The 20,948-nt window shown below is 34.1% G+C and overlaps 1 protein-coding gene across 1 annotated transcript in view; it reads left to right on the top strand.

Annotated features, from left to right (window-relative positions):
• The window catches only part of LOC101401188 (sulfotransferase 1 family member D1-like), a 45,957-nt gene that overhangs the window by 1,107 nt on the left and 23,902 nt on the right, over nucleotides 1–20,948 (top strand). Inside the window, 4 exon segments of the mRNA XM_004419225.2 lie at nucleotides 2,009–2,114; nucleotides 15,657–15,815; nucleotides 18,930–19,055; nucleotides 19,887–19,984. Of these exon segments, the coding sequence (XP_004419282.1) occupies nucleotides 2,009–2,114; nucleotides 15,657–15,815; nucleotides 18,930–19,055; nucleotides 19,887–19,984 (489 nt within the window).

The raw sequence follows: 20,948 nt of genomic DNA, 5'->3' as shown, positions 1-20,948 counted from the left end.
GAACAGAAAAGATTTTGTAGCTCTGTCAGTGCACCACATCAAAGGGCATGGACTATCGGCCTGTTCCGCCACTGGTGGGTACTGCCAGACTTGATCACTTGGTTAAATTGGTGCCTGCCCCGTTTCTCTACCACAATGTTACCTTTTTAATCTTCGTAATTAATTGGTATTTTGTGGTGAGATAATCTGAGAATATAACCCACTCCCCTGCATTTAACATCCATTGATCATTTAGCCTGAATTTTTCAGCTTTAAAATGGTTGCCAATTCTATCAATGGTTTTTATTTCTATCATTCTTAATTTATTAAATAGCATTATATTATAAGAAAGAACTTTTCTTTCCCCATCATTTATTCATTTATATCAATATGAATGCATGACTTTCTATTTAATTCAAAAGCTGTATATATCCTATCATAACTTATTTTGATACTTAAATTATCCCAGATGGCCAATGGGAGTTCTGTCAAATTAGCTCTATGTTTTTTTTTCACATTCCCCTATCACCTTTTGAGAAATTCTTTATTTTCTGATTTATTGTATATTTTCCTTGCCTCAGCCCTGGAGCCAGCTATTTTTCTAAGATTTTTGAGTTTCTTTAGTAGAGGATAACATTTAGAAATCAGGACCTGAGCACTTTGTGTGCTCATTGTTACTAGGCTATCATCATTGCTTCCAGCCATCTTAGTGCACGGTTATCCCACACTTTGTTTCTCAATATTTCACAATAGATGATGATGATGATGATGATGATGATGATAGATAGATAGATAGATAGATAGATAGATGAGATAAATAGATATAGACAGATTTATGTAGATCTCCATCTATAGATATATATGTAATTTCTGAATAATAATAATAATTTTTCTAGAATGTAAATCTCAGTCTCCTGCAAGGGAAAGAAAGGAGGCATGCTAAGCTCCTGGGGATCATATTCTGGTTAAAATGAAATTAAAATGAAATGTTGAAATCACATTTCATTAATTCAGAGAACCACTACCGTAATGTGTTCTTCAAATTTCTGGCATGTGGGGAGACAAACTAGGAATACTTGTGCCTTGTTTTTCTGACAAATCTGTAAAAGTACCTAATTGCCTCCAATTGTTTTGCCTCCCTGTACCTCTATAGCAGCATGATGCTCAGGTTGTCTCAGTTTCTTCCCTGAAGCAGACTTCAAGAAAAAATCTTAATCTATATTTTCCCATTTGATTCAAAGAAAATATTTGTTTGGGATGTTTACAGAGGACAATAAAATAAAATATTTATGTCTTCATATTTTGTTGAATGATAGGTTTTCACTTCAAATTCCATTCTTTTTCAGATCGAAAAACTGACCCATTTAAAAAACTTGGCCCTTTGTCAGCATTATGATTTCAGGACCTAGAGACAAGAAGGAACCAAGTCGTAGAAAACACTTTGGTCATACGGAAAATGAGAAGATCTCAAGTAAGATTTTTCTGTTTTGAAACAGACGTTTTTACTACAGTCACCACGACTACCAGCTGGCTAATAAAGTTTATTTACAGACCTGCCTCTGGATGGTACAGGCATCATTTAAGATGCAGAATATGCTCCAACTATTTTTGGCTGCATTTCTTTTTCCCTTTGCTCCTACGCAGAGAATATATTATTGCATGTGTAACTTGCCCATGCAGTTCTAGAGGAGCAGATAAATCAACTGTTAGTGAGGGTTTCTAATAGGAGCCCTGGAGCCATGACACAGCATCTGTGTTATGCTTGGTTTTTACAGTGGAAATCAGAAGCAACAGTAAAAGTAAAGGAAGGGCCTTAATTAACTATATGTGATAATATGATGGCACTAATTCCAGATGCTAAGCTTAGTAGATTTCCATGGGCTCTTTGTTTCATTCTGTCTACCACCACAAGTGATAACAGAAAGCCTTTTCTTAAGCCTTTAATCCTTAAAAGAACAGACGTTGTACAGTTAAATCATCACCCCCATACAGCTCTTTAGACTTCATCTTTTGCCTTCCTAACACGTAGGACATATTATCTTGGGTGACTGAAACAACACAGAGAGTGGAACTTCCATTAACCCATTACCGTGGAAACAAAATCTGGACGTCCAGTTCCTCAAGACAGTCAGCTGGTAAGTGATTTATCAAGTCTGTCTGTAAAGTGCCTATGTTTTGTATAAAACTAAATGCAGCAATTGAAAAATGAGAGAATGAGAAATGGAAAATTCTAGTATGGATGTTTTTGCCATAAAAGGGGAAATATTGGGGAATTCTTAGGTCCAGATTTCCTATCATGAATTCACAGGATTATTTTTCACATTTAAAATTGTGGTGAGGTAGTCTACTAATTTTAGGTTCATAAGGCTAAAAATAATTTTAAAGGCTATTAGTCTTTCACCTTCTCAGTATTTGTATTTACTTCAAAGGAATACTTTTGTATGGTCCACTGCTACTTTGAGTTCTTAAAAAATCTGAGTGTGGGAATATGAAAATCACGTCTAGGCAAAGATAGTGTTTTCACAAGTCTAATTTTGTATACTTCTCAGGATTCACAAAGACAATATTATATAGATGCTAGAAAAATGCATTTTCCATTGATGACCGCTTTATTTCCTTTTTCAAAAGTACTTTGACTGGTACGTGGCATATTTTTCATCACAATATATATGTCATCTTTTTTTATCATTAAATCAGAGAACCACTATGGTGTTGTGTTCTTCAAATTTCTGGAAATGTATTACTTTCTAAAGGGTTTTAAACAAGATTTGAACTATTTTACTTTTTTCACATACACCCTCCTATTGTCACTTTAATGAATAACCACTTCAGTATGGTCTGTTATACATCCCTTTGTCTTTTACCTTGGGTTTATTACCAAAGCCATATTTTAAAAACCCCCCTCCAGCATAAAAAGTCCTTATAAGTGAGGAGTCATGTGATGTCATTGTTTATTGTAGTAATGAGAATATTTAACATTATATTTTAACAAACAATGGAAAAGGCTTAATATATTTTCAATCCAAACATTTTAAATCAGAACAATTCTAGTAAGTCCAATTAATCTATTTAGGTTAACTCCCGTGACCAGTCAATGCAAGTTTTTTCCCAACAAATTAATACTTCACAATTACTATTTTTTAAAAAAAGATCTAAATATTTTTCTCAGATACATGAAAATTTAAATATTTGAAATTTCTAAGCCAATGTTCAGAAAATGTTCCAAAATTATATTTTTATTTTTAATGATATGTAGATTTGTTAGCTATCAGCATGTATAATTTTCATTTATTTATTTTTTTCCCCCAAAGCCCCAGTAGATAGTTGTATGTCATAGTTGCACATCCTTCTAGTTGCTGTATGTGGGACGCGACCTCAGCATGGCCGGAGAAGCGGTGCGTGGGTGCGCGCCCAGGATCCGAACCCCGGGCGGCCAGCAGCGGAGCGCTCGCGCTTAACTGCTAAGCCACAGGCCGGCCCGCTATCAGCATGTATAAAACTATACTGGACTTTAAAATCACTATCTCCCCAGCTTAAAATGGGGATTAAATAGCTGAATTCTTATTCTATAATATGATAATCTAAATTTCCAGATGTACTGAAAGAGGTTTTTATGTGATTTAAAAAAAACAGTTCATTTTGGGTCACAAGATTCGTTTAGTATTTCATGATGGCTTAGAGTATTTAGAGGGTGTTTTTCAACATCAATTAGATTATTTGTTCTCCCTGGAATTTTACCCAATTTATATCTTTCTTCATTGCCTCTAAGAGCAACTTCCTCTTGTGTTCTAAAACTTGGTGCAAATAACCGTGACAGAGTCTTTGAAATTGATTTCAAAGGAAGTAGCTTTCAAAAGTGTTTATAAATTTGCAGAATACTTTCACAGACCTATAGTCAGACAGCAGAGGACTTGTGACCAGGCAGATCTAAAATGTTCCAGTCTAAGATATGCAAGCGGGATAAAGCAGGAAGTTAGGTACTTCCCTGAAGAATTGAAGGGAAGCTTTATTAAGCCTCATAATGTACACATCTCATCCCTTCTCATATAACTCCATCCTGAGAACAGATTTTAGAGAGGAATAAGAATGAAAATAACATTAATCTTTCCTAGAGAAGAGAAATTCATTGTTTGGGAATAGGTTTGATGATAAGGGATCTGACATTGCTCAATTTTCTTTAGGTCTAATTTAGCCCACCGTGGATCACTTTGCCCTTGGAACTGTGGATTTAAGGCTAACCCTAGCTGTAGTCTTCTCAAGTTAAGAGAAATTGTCAATGCTTTTAGCCTATATAAATATCATTGTTTCTCAAAGACACCGAGTTTTGTATGCTATCCTCAAAAGAAACTCATGCTATAAAAGTTACAGTATACATAGAAGTTGTAGATGGGCAAGAAAGAAGGAAATATATTTTAAAAGAGTATAATGAAATGCCTGTTAATAAAAGTATTCATATTGGTTTAAAAATCAAAACTGAATAAATATATTTTTATATATGTATATATGTACGTTTATATATGTACATTTCCATATGTGTATACATACCCATATATATATGGATTTTTTAAAGGATGAGCTGAGAAACAGATAACAGATATGGGCCCCCTGAAAAAAATTACTAATACTGTTGTCTTATAATATAGGATTCAAAACAAAAAGGATTATGTTGTAGAAAGGTGAATCTATAATAGTAAATACTGTATTCCATAATAAATACAAGACAATCAAAATGTTATACTTCAAATAACATACTTTCAAAGTAAAAAGAAAACTCATATGCTGTGTGTTAAATGTTTTGGGAGAAATTGGTAGAAACATATGTGCAGAGGGAGATCTTACACAATAGTAATCTATCCAACATATTAGATTTTCAAAAAGATTTTCAAGATTTAAAAATATATTGATATTGAATTGATTTGTATGTGCATATATATAAATACATGTATTTATGCTCATACTACCAATGAGTAATATAACTGCAACAAAATGATATTTACTGGCACCAGAAAATCACAATCAAATCTAAAATGTAGAATTTATGTTTGCATTCTCTAGACCAGCAAATTAACATAGAGAACCTAACTAAAAATTGTTGTAATATGCAATTTATTAAAAATTTAAAGCCAAACCATGTTTTCTTTAAAATAATCTATTGGGTCGACAGTCATCATATATTTAAATACAAATCATGTAGTAAATAATAAAAACTGAAAATATTAAAATCTCTGGGATTTTGCTGAAGCTGTGATCTTTGGCAAATTCAAAACTTAAACGCTTTCATATCAGGTTAATAAAAAGAAAAGTGATCTAATTTTTCAACTGAAAAAAAAAAGGAGCAGGATGATCTCCAAAATCTATAAAACTGATGATGATTTTTTTTTTAACGACATCTGTGTTGTTTGACTTTGGGAAATGTTCATAACATCTTGAAGCCTCAGTTTCTTTTTCTGTAAGATAGGGGTAACTAAAATCCATCTCAGAAATTGCTATAAGGCTAAATTATTACTATAGTTATTTTTGTTGTTTATATTTTATTATTGTTTGAAGTACTTTACTCATTTAATTCTCACAACTATCCAATGCAATGGGACATAAAATATATATAATAATTCTCATTTTACAGATGAGGACATTATTGCAAAGAAAATTTACGTGAATTATGCAAAATCACACTTGAAGAGTTCTTTTGAAAACTTGGTCCCAATCCATAGATGCTCCATAAATGTTTTTTTCTCCACTTATCTACCCTTGCAGACTCTTGATTTTATAAAATAGGGGAAACTTTTCCTCAACCTGTCTTACAACCAACTCTGTAGGATATTGTCTGTTTCTCAATATCCTACTTAAAACCTCAGGTAAAATCATACAACACCATGGTGACAGGAAAAGGAAATCATTAAAGAAAGAAACGAAGACAAAATAAAGTTAAAGAAACCCGAAAACCCACATGTACAAACACACAGATACACAATTATGTTTTTAATGAAGATACATGTTATCCCATTTCTAACATGTATTTCCTTTTGGCTGACATACAAACAAGACCTATTATAAAACAGAGTTGTTTGTGCTTTCAGGAACTGAGATGATGATCTCATCAAGCTCTTTCATTGCTATGATAATGCAAAGCTGTTTTCTGGATTTTATTAGGCCCCAGGGCTCCTGAATATAGAAGAGTGTAATTAACTCTTCACCATCAAATATCTTTGTTAAAAGACCCTGACAGTAAACAAATACCAAACAGCAAATGGCATTCAGTACTTCCTGACTGTGTAAAATTAATTCCCTGAGGATATCAAATAATAAGGTATATTTAACTTTAGAATATCTGTATGAGATGGAAGAGAGAAGTAAGTGCAATTATCTCCACTTAAAGGCTAGAGTTGCCAAGCACTTACAGAGTTAATGACTTGCTCAAGTCTGATTTTAAGGCAAAGCTTACATATGAAAATTTAGACCCATTATCTCTTTCTGTGGAACTGAGTGAAGGATAGAGAATAGTTCTCTAAGTGAGGGAGAATGCATTTTTCTTCTGATTTGAGACAGTGTTGAAATTTAACGAGAGTGAACTTCGAGATTATGTTGGTGTAAATGGTGGTAACATGATAATTTTAGTGATACTTAAGCTATATTGAGCAATTTGTACATGCCAGAGAGCATGTTCCATCTTTATATGCATTAAATTATTTCATTTATGAGCTTATAACAATAACAACGATTCTATGAATTGGATACTATCTGCTAGGATGATCAAAAAAAAGTTCACTTGTCCAAATCTTCATAGTTGCTAAGTTTTACATTTTTCTAACAGTGGCCTTTCCAGCAACAAAGCTAAGTGCTCTTACCATTAGATGTGTTACTTCTGATGGTGCTCAGGGCAAGCTACCCCAGGAAGCACCACTCTGGTATGCGGATTGTTTCGAGCTGAAGACAATAAGGACTCAGAGAACTCAGGAAGGATATTTGAGTTTCCCCTCCCAAACTGCCTAAAGAATTTAAAACAAAAGATCTGTTTCAGGAAGGAGCTATTATCATGACTGTTATAAAGATAATGTAGGATAGAGGTTACAATAGAAAAGGCACCAACAAGCCCATCTTATCGGAAGTTCTGTCTCTCTGGCCACATGCTCTGGATGGCCCTGCGAGGACTTACCAGACAATCACTTACAAGGGAAGTCTCCATTTGTAAAGGTATATCTCCCTCTCTGTATTGGGAAGAGGAGGGATGACCTCATTTCTAGAGACTTATCAATGTGGAAGGTGAGGCCTTAAAACTGCATAATAAACTTACTCTTGTCTACAGTGCTTTAGTGATAATCTCCTATAACTGACACCCCCACCCCCAACATCCTCCTTGTCTTTGGTTAGACATGGTATTTAAGACGAGAATTTCTGCTGTTGTGTGGAGAAACGCAGTGTCCCTGCTTTCTCCCATGTATACATGTTATTAAACTTGGTATTATTTTCTCCTGCTAACCTGTCTTGTTAATTATTTGGCCAGCCATAAGAACCTTAAGGAAAAGGGCAGAGGGAGATTCTTCCTCTTCCCTCGACACTTCCCAGGATATGCAACTTGATTTTACCATTTATAATTACAAGATTTGTGTAGTGGGGCAAGTTTCATAAACTATGAAAATTTCTAATTATAATATGAATTTTAAAGCTATTGTTATTAAGTTGAAGTGGAAATATATGATGGAAATTATAGTGCCTATATGTTCATAAGTATTAATCTTCATAGCCCGTGACTTAATGTTGATCCATGTTGTTTTAGTCAATGAAATTTGATAATCTAGATATAAACTAAGATTGTTTATAACATACAGTGTATGGGAAAAGAACATGGTCTCATTTCTAGGTATACAACAAATAAAGATATAAACAAAAAACAACAGTCAAAAGCCATGCAATTGGATCATTTATTGCATAGATAAACTGTCAAAGGTCACGTGAAAAATACAGAGTAGTATTTGTATTACTTTTGAGTTTTCATAAGTGAGAAGCTTCTATAAATACGGACTTTGAGTTTATATAAAAGTAAAGCAGCATTTTAATCAGTAGTATCCTAATGGAATTTTTCAGCAATAAAAGAGTGTTCTATTAAACAGTTCATTCCTTTTTTGTTTCTATTGTCGCAACTTAAAGCATATGGTTTGGTCTTCAGAGACTATTAATTTTACTTAGAATTGTATAATGTCAGAGGTGAAACAAACTAGAGTGATCTTTTTGTACATTTCCTATATATTTTTAGACAGGTAAAACGTGGCTCAGAAATCCAGGTAAGTCGCTCAGGGTTATACTCTGGTTTGCGGAAAAGCAGTACTCAAATGCCTCTCTTCAGGTTCCCGATGCTGTGCTTAGAAGAGCCCCATAAATACAGCATTCCTATGGTTAAAATATTTTATCTTTTACATATTTAAAAAGGAACTAATAGAATTTGTCCTGTTTAGGTCAAGGATCTGTTGAATATCAAAATGTCACTTTCTGGGAGAATAATGTATTAATTAATATCAGTTTAATATTCAGTTTTTTATGATTAAGGCATATCATATCCTTAGGTCCAGTATTTCAATATTTTAACTCACTAATGGACTTGAGAGTCAATAGTTTTGCTCAGGTAAACATGGACTAACATTGACTTTCATCAGCATGAAGAATTTTAAATTGTTTCCAAGGGTTTATAGTGAATCTCCAGCGGAAGTTATTTTGCAATGGACATTTTCAGAGAAGTAAACAAAAGAGGCCTTAAGGGAAGCAATCATCTTCTTTCAACATTTCCTGAACTTTTACCAACATAATTTTTCTCACGTAGTAAGTTATACGCAACTCCAGGATATTACCTTTTTAATGATTTTTTGGTTCTGATTCTTAATTTTAGGATTAAGCTTATTTAAAGCTCTCAGGAGTATAAAGGTAAGTTAAATTTGACTACATTTCTTCCATGAATACTTTTGTTTGGGGTTTTTTAGGAGTCATAATGCTAATTTAGAATATTGAACTCATGCAAAATTTGAATCAGAACCAAGAAATATTAAAATACACTGATGTGATTAGTTCACCTTCAAGGTATGATCTGTAATAACCAAATATTGGCAAAAACAGATATTTCAAAAAACTGTGTATAAATTAAATTATTTCATTTATAGTTTTCACTCATGAAACAGGTTAAAAATGTACAATTTCTCCCTTTAGAAACAGTTCCAAATAAAATTTTATATAATCAGGTAAAATATATGAGTATTAGATGAAGATAAATATTATTAAAACAAGTCGTTAATGTGATTCAGTTTTTCTGAAAGTCATTGCATATGCACTTTAGTAGATTAAATTTCCATATATTTATAAGGTACTTTAGTGTGTGCGATATAGAGCAAAACTCTATCTTTTGTACCTAGAATTTTCTTCTGTATCTCTAATTAGCCAAACTTCATGGTCAAAATCAAATCACACCACCAGTGCTGCAGATCTACTGAATACCTCACCATAATTTGCCACTTCTCTTATGTCATCTTGTATTAAGATTGATCTCTTCAATGTTTATATTTAGAAGGGAATATAGAATAGTGATTAAGGTTGCTGGTCCTGTAGTCAAACCATCTGCGTTCAAATCCAGTCCTTCCACTTACTGACAGTGTGACCTGGGCAAATTACTTAAGCTTTCTCTATGTTAATTTCCCCCATGGTAAAATGAGGATAATAGGACTTAACATAGAAGATTTTTTTTAATGAAAATTAAATAACTGAAATCACAGTTGGCTCTGTGGCAGTGGAAGCTAGAACTGGAGGGTGGAGGAAAGGTTTTACATCTCCCACAGCCCATCAGCCAGAATTTGGTCACATGCTTCCAATCTAACTGCAAGAGTGATGGAAAAATGGTCTGCTCAGAAAGAGGTAAAGGTGTTTTCCTAAAGGTGTGAAGCGTTTCCTCTGCCCCAGCCCCTGTCTATCACCAGTGCCTGGGATAGTGTTTGGTATCCAGTAATTCCCAGAAAATAATATTAAAAAAAATCAGAATTTGTTACTTAGGAAGAGGGAGAAAAATGTCTGTGAAATTTTTAAATTTTACACTTCTTATGCTTTATTTTCACAGGCAGATATCCATGAAAATTAGCAAATATTAGCGGGAAATATTGCAGTACCAATACAATTGAATAATAGTACAAATGTTGTCATAAATTTACTTTGGAGGTGTAACAAACACAAGAATCATCATAATATTACCTACTGGTAGTGAATCTCAATTTGGTAAAAGCAAAAAAAAAAAAAAAAACCCACTAGTATCTAATTATATACTCCTTCCCAGTGATGCTCAAGAATATCCTAGAACCACTTGCATATCATCATCCTCGTATGTTAGAAGAGAACTACTGTTGAAACTGTGCATAACGGTGGGTCAGAGGACAACCCTGTTCTGGTGGAGACTAGCCAGAAACCTAGTACATCCCAGACACTCTTAATTACCCAGAAATAACCCTGTAACTTCTAGTTTCTTACCATAGAATTTGGCAATGTATTCACATGCTTTTCCTTACTTTCTGCACTCCAGGCACCCAGGCCTTATTTCTCTCTCCCATCATATGGTCTTTGCACATACTATTTCCTGGCTAGAAAGCTCTCTTCCCAATCGACTCTTACTCAATCCTCAGGGGAAATATTTCTAAGCCACTTGACTCTGTTAATTTCCCTCTATTTATGGCTATACCTCTGCTTCATACCACTTACCACCACCGAAAATTTTAATTTATTGGTATTGTTTGATCAGTATCTATCTTTGTCCCAGTTACTTCTAAGCACCATGAAGATAGCCGCAAGTTTTTTCCCTTATTATATACTCCAGGGCACAGTATCTGCCAGATATTAAATAGTAGCATTCAAAGAATATTTTTGAATTAATTAGTTTGTTTTGCTTTCACAACATTGTCCTTTATGTCAGTACACATGAATGTAGTGAAAAAAAAAACACAACAAAACAGATAACAAGGACAACAACAACATCACCTGGTTCTAGAAAACAAATGAACAAGAAAACCTAGTAGCTAGCCAAAGACTTGCTATACATTTTGCCTTTTGCTCTCTGATGTACTTGACACAGTGGAAAACATGGATGGCTGGGAAGGCTGTTACTATTTCACCTGCGAGAAAGGCTAACCTTTGCAAAAGCTGCAAGGTTGAGACTAGATCTGTTAATATTAAGTGAGGCAAGGATAGTGAGAATCTGGTAAACAATAATGGTCTGAATATATATTGAAAGAATTTCTCAAAACTTTTTCCCAGGAAGATTACATAATCTCTTCTAGAAATCCTCCATCAGCATAAGTACATGTAATGTAAGTGGTCATGTTACAAAGTACAAAGAGCCTGAAACTCCTAGGATGAATTGAAAAACAGGTCAGTTTTGATGGGGCAGGGACGGGGCAGGGTTGAGAAGGGATGGTCAAAATCTCACTGGATGAAAGGGATGATTAGGCATATGTGTGTGGAGATGGATTGTAATTAGTATTTGGGTGGTAAACGTGATGTAATCTATGCAGAAATAGAAGTATAATGATGTACACCTGAAATTTATACAATGTTATAAACTAATGTTACTGGAATAAAACAAATTATGATTATTCTACTAGGCATAATAATGGTATTGTGATTATGTAGGAAAATGTGTTCAGATTTTTAGGGATACAAACTTAAGTATTTAGGAGTGAAATGTCATGATGTCTGTAACTTGAAAATATTTCAACAATAAAAAAAAATAGATGAAGCAGATACGTAGCAAATTGTTAACAACTGCTAAATCTAGGTGATGGATATGTGGGTGTCCCTTATACTAATCTACCACTTTTCTGTATACATGAAAAATTTGTATAATAAAAATTGGAAATAAAAGGAAAAAAGGATAAAAAAAATCTTACTAGGCTTTTACGTATTGATTTCAGAAGTGCTGATTACATACTCTGCAGCAATAATACCCTAAACCATTTCTCATTTTGATAGTTTTTAAGGTATTAGAGAAAAACAAAAAATAATTAAAGAACTTGATTTGTAATAAAGAAGCCTGAGTTTTAGTATCAGCCTGCCCACTATTTCTTGTGGAAGGAACAAGCTATGGGTAACTGGGAAGAAACATGGTAAAGCAATTGGAAAGCTGAGATGAAGTTTAATAGAAATACAAAAAAAAAAGAAAGGCAGTGAACAAGATATGAGAAATATAGGTAGTTGCTCAAAGATTAGCTACTTTGAAAAGTTAATCTATGGGGAAAGCAATCAGATCATGAATTAAATTTAACAAGTATTAAATTTTTTTTTTCTCTATATGGCTACTCCTCCCAAAATCTTACTTTGGAAAGGGGGAGAGGATAAAAAGGTTAGGGGAACATGAAAGTATCTGAAGGCTATCGTATAAATTTATCGACTTTCTGTGTTACAAAGCTGAGTTACTTAGGCTAAAGTTCCAAATCTTTTATGAAATTTTTGTATTGTAAAATGAATTGGATTTTAATCAGAAAGTAATTGTCAAATACATTGTTCGAACCATACCTTTTGCAAACAAGTGCAAATGCATTTAATTTGAGGAATTAGTATTGTTTTCTTTTTTTATTGAGGTATAACAGACATATAACATTATAACATTATATTAACTTCAGATATACAACATAATGATTTGATATTTGTATATATTACAAAACGATCATCACAATAAATCTAGTTAACATCCATCACCATACATAATTACAGTTTTATTTCTTGTAATGAGAACTTTCAAGATTTTTCTCTCACTAACTTTCAATTATGCAACACAGTATTATTAACTATAGTCACCATGCTGTACATTACATTCCAATTACTTATTTATCTTATAACTGAAAATTTGTACCTTTGACTCCCTTCACCCATTTTACCCATCCCCCCACACCCTGCCCCTGGCAACAATCAATCTGTTCTCTGTATCTCATTTTTCGTGGTTTGTTTTTTTCTTTTAGATTCCATAAGTAAGTGAGATCATATGGTATTTGTCTTTCTCTGTCTGACTTATTTCTCTTAGCACAATGCCCTCAGAGTTCATCCATGTCATTGCAAAAGACAAGATTTCATTCTTTTTTATGGTTGAATAATATTCCATTATATATATTTGGATATATATGTGTATATATATATCTCACATCTTCTTTGTCCATTCACCCATCAATGTACACTTAGGTTGTTTCCATGTCTTGGATATCATAAATAATGCTGCAATTAATGTAGGGGTGCATACATCTTTTCAAATTAATGTTTTAATTTTCTTCAGATAAATATCTAGCTGTAGAATTGCTGGTTCATATGGTAGTTCTGTTTTTAATTTTCTGAGGAACCTCCATATTCTTTTGTATAGCATTGCATCAATTTACATTCCCACGAACAGTGCACAAGGATTCTCTTTTCTCTACATCCTTACCCACACTTATTTCTTATCTTTTTGTTGATAGCCATTCTAATAGGTGTGAGGTAGTTATGTCATTGTGGTTTTGATTTGCATTGCTGTGATGATTGCTGATGTTAAGCACCTTTTCACGTACCTGTTGGCCAAGTGTATGTAGTCTTTGGAAAAATGTCTATTCGGATCCTCTACCCATTTTTAAATAAGATTTTTTTCTTTGCTATTGAGTTGCATGAGTTCTATTTATGTTTTGGATATTAACCCCATATCGGATATATGATTTGCAAATATTTATCCTATTCACTAGGTTGCCTTTTCATTTTGTTGATGGTTTCCTTTGCTGTGCAGAAGCATTTTAATTTGATGTAGTCCCAGTTGTTTATTTTTATTTTTGCTGCCTTTGCTTTCGGTGTCAAATCGAAAGAATCATCACCAAGACTGAAGTCAAGGAGCTTACTGCCTATGTTTTCTTCTAGGAACTTCATGGCTTCAGATCTTAATTCAAATATTTAACTCATTTTAGTTTATTTTTGTGTATGGTGTAAGATAGTGGTCCAGTTTCATTCCTTTGCATATGGCTGTCCAGTTTTCCCAATACCATTTATTAAAGAGACTGTCCTTTCCCTGTTGTATATTCTTGGCTCCTTTGTCATAGATTTATTGGCCATACATGCCTTGGTTTCATTTCTGGGTGTTCTATTCTGTTTCATTGATCTACGAGTCTGTTTCTATGCCAATACCATACTATATTTATTACTATAGCTTTGTAACATAGTTTGGAATTAGGGAGCATGATGCCTTCAGCTTTGTTCTTCCTTCTCAAGATTGCTTTAGCTTTTTGAGGTCTTTTGTGTTTCCATTCAAGTTTTAGGATTTTTTGTTCTATTTCTGTGAAAAATGCAAGTGGAATTTTGATAGGGATTGCACTGAATCTGTACATTACTTTGGGTAGTATGGGTATTTTAATATTAATTTTTCTAATCTGTAAGCATGGAATATCTTTACATTTATTTGTGTCCTCTTCAATGTCTTTCATTAATGTCCTATAGCTTTCAGAGTACAGGTCTTTTGTCTCTGTTTAAATTCATTCCTAGTTATTTTATTCTTTTTGATGCAATTGTAAGTGGGATTGTTTTCTTAATTTTTCTTTCTGATAGTTTTTTAGTGTATAGAAAAACAACAGATTTTGTATTTTGATTTTGCATCCTACAACTTCATAACCTTTTAAAATGAAAAGTATTTGGATTAGGTAGAGTAGGGGTCAAGTTGGGAGGACTTGAAAAAAGAAAAAGAAGATAAATTGCACTTCAGAGAAGGTACAGGTTAGACTATATCCATTTGACTCCAGAGACTTCTGATTTTAATTTTTGAAGAGAAGTTCAGCTGCTGATAGAGGGCCTCAGTAAGCCTTATAAACCTGAATTTGTTACATAGTCTCTGTTTTTCTAGAACTTAAAAGAAAGAAAAATAATCACTCAGCTCGTGCTAAATTGGGAAAGCAACAACATGTTTTGTTGTTGGGGGTAGGACTTGGGATATATTTTAAGCTCTTCTACTTCTTTTATATGATGACCTAAAGAGGAATTAAGAGTATCTTCATTACAGCCTTGCTCAGAATAAAATGACATAATAATGTCACTAGTATTAAAAAGTTCGCCAGAGCAATGTATCTCCAATGTTACATTTACTCAGGCTTGTTTCTTTTACCCTTTAGTTCTTCTTCTTGACCCTCCCGCCACACATACCTTCATTCCTGGGCCTGTTATAAATCATTTAGAAAGAGTAATTTACCAGTCTACTGTGTAATTTAAGGGAGGGAAGTACTAATTTAGACCATTACTGATTTTGCAGTTAAGAAGGTCCACTGTTAATTATGGGGCTTGTTCAAATTTCCACTGCAGTAAATTGGCAGTGCTGTGTTTAAGCCATTTTCTCCTGACTCCAAAGCTCAGTAACTCTATTACATATCTCAAAAATCTTTGCCTGAGGAAATGCTGTATAAATCGGTACACAAATGTCAAGTATTGATGCTATATAACATATAAACAGCGTATATGGAATAAATTGTGCAAGACCTTGTTAGTTCTTATAACTTCTCTTTTTCCACTGATTTGTAATGCACAGTACTGTGATCTGATACCGCCGGACCTAGAGTAATGGAAAATTAATATATTAATTTAATAAAATATTAACTTATTTTAAAATTTGATTGATAATATTAAAACAAACTTTTTTTTTAATATGCTCTGCTTTGTTTAAAATCTAGTTTGTCAAAAAATAGACAACAAGCTGGATGTCTTCAGGAGGGAGTTAGTGGATGTTCAGGATGTATTTCTCTTCTGGAGCATTGCTGAGAAGTGGTCCCAGGTTGAGTCATTTGAGACCCAACCAGATGACCTTCTGGTCTCCACCTACCCTAAATCTGGTAAGATCTTTTTATTTATTTGTGCTTACTGATTAGCTATTGGTTCATACGTATAAGCCCACTGATCTGCAGATCACTAGTCAAGGAAACACTGTGGCAATTGCTGGGACAGTTTTGTCTTAAATTAGAAAAACTTACTTCCTATTCCAAAAAGCCTGCAATTGAATGGAGGCTATATCTGAGGGGAAATTAATGCTATTTTCTTGTTTTCCTTTTTAAGTTCAAATAAAAATTATTAAAACTGAATATGTAAATGATTTGGGTGTGTTAAGTTCGGTATGTTGGGTTGGGTATACCCAACCCAAATGAGTTGGGTATGTTGGGTATATAAATGGTAGGTATGTATAAAACATACATCTTTTTTTATACATCTTAACATTTAAATATTTTGTTTATTTTAATATTTTAAACACATTTGTAAATATGCTTAGAAATAGTTTGTTATAAATTTAAACCACTGCTGACCCCTCACTGTATGACCTCAGAAAAGAGAATTTAAGATGACTCAATAAGAATCAACACATTTTTTTATGACAATCTTCGGATTTACCCAGTGATAGATATACAGAGATAGAGACATGAGGCTCTCTTTTGCCTTTTATCCAATTAATTTACTTGAGCTCATAATCAATCAACTGTTCTAATGACTAAACTCTCAAAAGTCAACTTTCCTTTATATTCCTGTCTCATTTCTTAAAGGAATGGAGGAAAAGAAGTTTTAATAAGTATGTTGACTACTGATCTTCTTTTTAGATTATGAATATTAAAATTACTTCAAAGAATATGTACCAAATCCTGGGAGGAAAGTCCTGATTTTGGGGGATTCTAATGTGCCAAAATGACACACACTGCCTGAGAACAAAGGACTCCTACTAGGAAGTAAACAAATGTACAATATAGCCCTTTGTAGATATAAAAAACTGCTTTTGCTTTTGGGCAAAAGTAGTTCACCAAACTCAAATTGTTTAGGACCAAAACTACTTTGCACTTCCTTGCAGAGATAAAAGTTTAGAAAAGGTTGGGCAGTCACTGAGACTGTGCGTGCTCTTTTGTTTTTGTGAGGTTTTGGTATATTCATAAGCAAGAAACCATTAAGATAATCTTTGGAAGGTACTATTACACAAATAGTTCAGCGGCAAAGGTGCTCTTTGAAGCTGAATTTTTTCTGACATAGTGAAACTAGATGGCTACCCATAAATCAATCATATACTCTTTGGTCTTTTTTTGTTTTTTTCTTTTCTTTTCTTTTGTTCCCTTTACAAGCTGTTCAATGGGGCTGGCCCAATGGCGCAAGCGGTTAAGTGTGCGCGCTCCACTTCGGCAGCACGGGGTTTGCAGGTTTGGATCCCTGGCAAGCACCGACGCATCGCTTGGTAAACCAGGCTGTGGCGGCGTCCCATATAAAGTAGAGGAAGATGGGTACGGATGTTAGCTCAGGGCCACTCTTCCTCAAGAAAAAAGGGGAGGATTGGCATCGGATGTTAGCTCAGGGCTAGTCCTCCTCACAAAAAAAAAAAAAAAAAAAAAGACAAGCTGTTGAAAACATGTCTTAAAGTTATTAATATATCAGTGCCCTGTTAATTTTGTTATAAAAGATCCAAGTTAACTAACTTCTTATATGAGCTAAACCATGTGATTTTTTTCCCCCCAAAATCATGGAAAGATAAACATTTCCAATTCAAAGCATAGCTAAATTGGCATTTCTTTCTGTCAGATTTCATTGGCCACAATTTGAACCACCCACTGATAGTAAATGAAATGTGTTCTATTGTACTTTGGAATTTAAGTCTCTTTTTTTCCATGAATCATTGCTTAAGCCTAAGCCAGATCAGGCCACAAAATAATTCAAGGGTAGTATTGATTTGGCTCACCTTTTTCTTTTTTTTTTTTTTTTTTTTTTTTAAGATTTTATTTATTTATTTATTTTTTTTGCCCCCAAAGCCCCAGTAGATAGTTGTATGTCACAGCTGCACATCCTTCTAGTTGCTGTATGTGGGACTCGGCCTCAGGCTGGACAGAGAAGTGGTGCCTCGATGCGCACCCGGGATCTGAACCCGGGCCGCCAGCATCGCAGCGCGTGCACTTAACCACCAAGCCACAGGGCCGGCCCTGGCTCGCCTTTTTCTTAGCACTGTAATTGTCTCTTAGAAGGATGGGATAAATAGTCTCAGACTCATGATTTAGGAACAAGAAGGAAGAAGAGTTGTTCACAAGAAAGGATTAAAAAGGAGACTAAAAGTCCTCTAACATCTGGAACCAATCCAAAAGTACATCCATGTGCAGATCATTCTTCAAAAATGTTGCTATGCACATAGATTAATTAATTTAATTTCTTAGTTTACACTTATGATTATTCAATTTAGAGAATATCATTGCACATTTGGCAAAGAGGAAGGGGATGGGGACAGTTAAGAATCTTTCTCCTATGTCTTATAATTGCTTTTTTAGCAGTGCCTTGATAACCCGATTGCTGAGTGCCATAGACAATTAAGTAGACCACATTCTCATGTATTTTAGTTCCATTTCTCAAAAGACTGGTGAAACACAATCTCATAATGATCAGAGTGACTTGAGCCACTCTGCTCCATCAGGATCTACAGTCTTGTTTGCGAGTGACACACTGGTCACCACAGATGCAATCGCAAAGTTCTCTTTGTTTCCCTTCTTCACCCCTCCACCAAATGTTGAACATTTGCATATGAAGTACTCTTCAGTCTCAAAGCCTAATAATCTTTTTGATATTAACAGAAAATGTACAAATTACTGGTCAGACTCATTGAAATTGACTTCCCCCATCCATTCCACCCAGGAGGGTGCGCAATCATTACTTAAATACTCTCTAATACCCCATGTTTTACTTACTTTTCAAGTCTTACTTTTGTGACTATTTTAATCAGATTTTACACACATACACACACACACACACACACACACTATGTATGCATATGTTTAAGATAGATAAGAATGTCTCCTAGGAAAAGGGAGAAGAGAGAGGGAACAAAAATGAAAAGCACATTTTTGTTATTGATGTTACACAACTTCTCTACCTCTATTGACCCTCTCATACTCTATTTGACAGAAAAGTTTAGAGTTCCTTTAATTTATTTTCCTTAGGAACAACCTGGATCAGTGAAATATTGGACTTGATCTATAACAATGAGGATGTGGAGAAATGTAAATGGAATGCAATATACAAACGAGTGCCATTCATGGAATTGATAATTCCTGGATTCACAAATGGTATTTTCTCTTAATGTTTCTTTTCACCACAGTAATAAATCCCCCTATATTTTTGTGGTGACTGGAGGAGTCGTGATGGAAACTGATACAGACAGAGCTTGGATGGTTGAATGATAAGTGTCTATAATAGAAGAATAAGAATTAGTTTTTGTTAATAACCATATTTTACATCTCCTCCACCCAAAGAAAATATCTACATAAGAGATTTGGCGTAGGGTATTTTTTCTTAATAAGACTGGTAGAATTCTTCAACATTTAGATATTGTGTGGTCATTATATATAGAAAATTCAGTGTTTGATCCAGTATCGAATCGCGTCTACTGATAGTTAGCTCATGTTCACAGACTCAAGAAAAAGGATCATGGGAATATATGGTCTTGCATTATTAAAATTTTTAAAAATTACATGAGCCTCATGGCTTAATTTGACCTTAGAATTGGAATATGAGAAAGCTGGAAAGGGATTTTTGAAATCCTCTCGTTCAGTTTCCTCATGTTGTAAATGAGAAAAAGAGGAAGGTAAATAAAGTAAAAATTTGGACATCTTGACTCTTGACTCTTAACTGCTGTTTCTGCCTGAAGGTGTTATATCTGAGGATTTTTATAGACACTTATGAGGAAAATAAACCCTGCAATAAAATATAAACAAAAAAGCAGTCTAACTAACCAGAATTTATCTTTTTTGATGTCATTGTAGGTTTTAGAAGTATATGAAGCCATATAGCCATTTCAAGCCACATAGTGGGATTAATGTTTAGAAAGTCTTAAATTACATTGTTATTAACATTTATGATTCCACATTTATAATGTAGTTTAACTTTTGTGCTTGTAGGCGTTGAGGAGTTGAAAAACATGTGGTCTCCTCGATTAGTGAAAACACACCTACGTGTTCAACTTCTCTCTTGTTCATTTTGGAAGAATAACTGCAAGGTAACAAATTAAAAAAAAAAATCCTTATTTGTGTTGTAATTTCTTTTACTAGTTATGAAGAAATTAAGATGAGGGATTGCAACCCCTGGATAAGTCATTGCAAAAATAACAGTGTGAGGGGCCGGCCCGGTGGCGCAAGCAGTTAAGTGCGCACGGCCCGCTGCGGCAGCCCGCGGTTCGCCAGTTCGGATCCTGGGTGCGCACCGACGCACCACTTGTCAAGCCATGCTGTAGCGGCCTCCTATATAAAGTGGAGGAAGATGGGTATGGATGTTGGCCCAGGGCCAGTCTTCCTCAGCAAAAAAAAAGAGGAGGATTGGCAGATGTTAGCTCAGTGCTGATCTTCCTCACACAAACACACAAAAAATGTGGGCCTTATATCCCAAGGGTCAAAATAACACCAGTGGACACCAGTGTTGTAGATAGAGATTGCACTCAGTGCACAAGCATTGAGAATCTGTCAGATTTTCTGTTCTCTAAAATGCCTGTCATTCTGTCTAAATCCCTTCACCTACTGTCTACTTTTAAATGATAGATATTTAAATAATCCCAGAATTATTTCTTCATGAATTCAGCATAACTGTAATTTACAAATATGGATTTATTATTATATATATAAATATTTATGGATTATAAATTATAAATTTATAAATTATACATAATTATATATTTATGGATTAGTCTTTTTTAAATAACCATGTTAATTCAAGCCTAACATTTAGGGAGAAATGTACATAAATCCTAAGAATACAAATTGATGAATTTTCACAAAATGAAGATTCCCATGAAACGAGCACTCAGATCAAGAAACTGGGCATTACCAGCACCTCAAAAGCTCTGTTCCTTTACATTTCCAGGCAAGAATCCTTAACTCTAAATATAACCACTATGCTGAATGTTTGCACCATAAATTAGTTTGCCTGTTTTGTCTGTAATCATAAAGTGTATAATTTTGAAAATTTAG

This window comes from Ceratotherium simum, chromosome 8 (assembly GCF_057802395.1).
Source record: "Ceratotherium simum simum isolate JZ-2026a chromosome 8, ASM5780239v1, whole genome shotgun sequence".
Taxonomy (NCBI): domain Eukaryota; kingdom Metazoa; phylum Chordata; class Mammalia; order Perissodactyla; family Rhinocerotidae; genus Ceratotherium; species Ceratotherium simum.
Note: the sequence above shows the minus strand (reverse complement) of the source record. Positions and strands in the feature narration are given on the sequence as shown.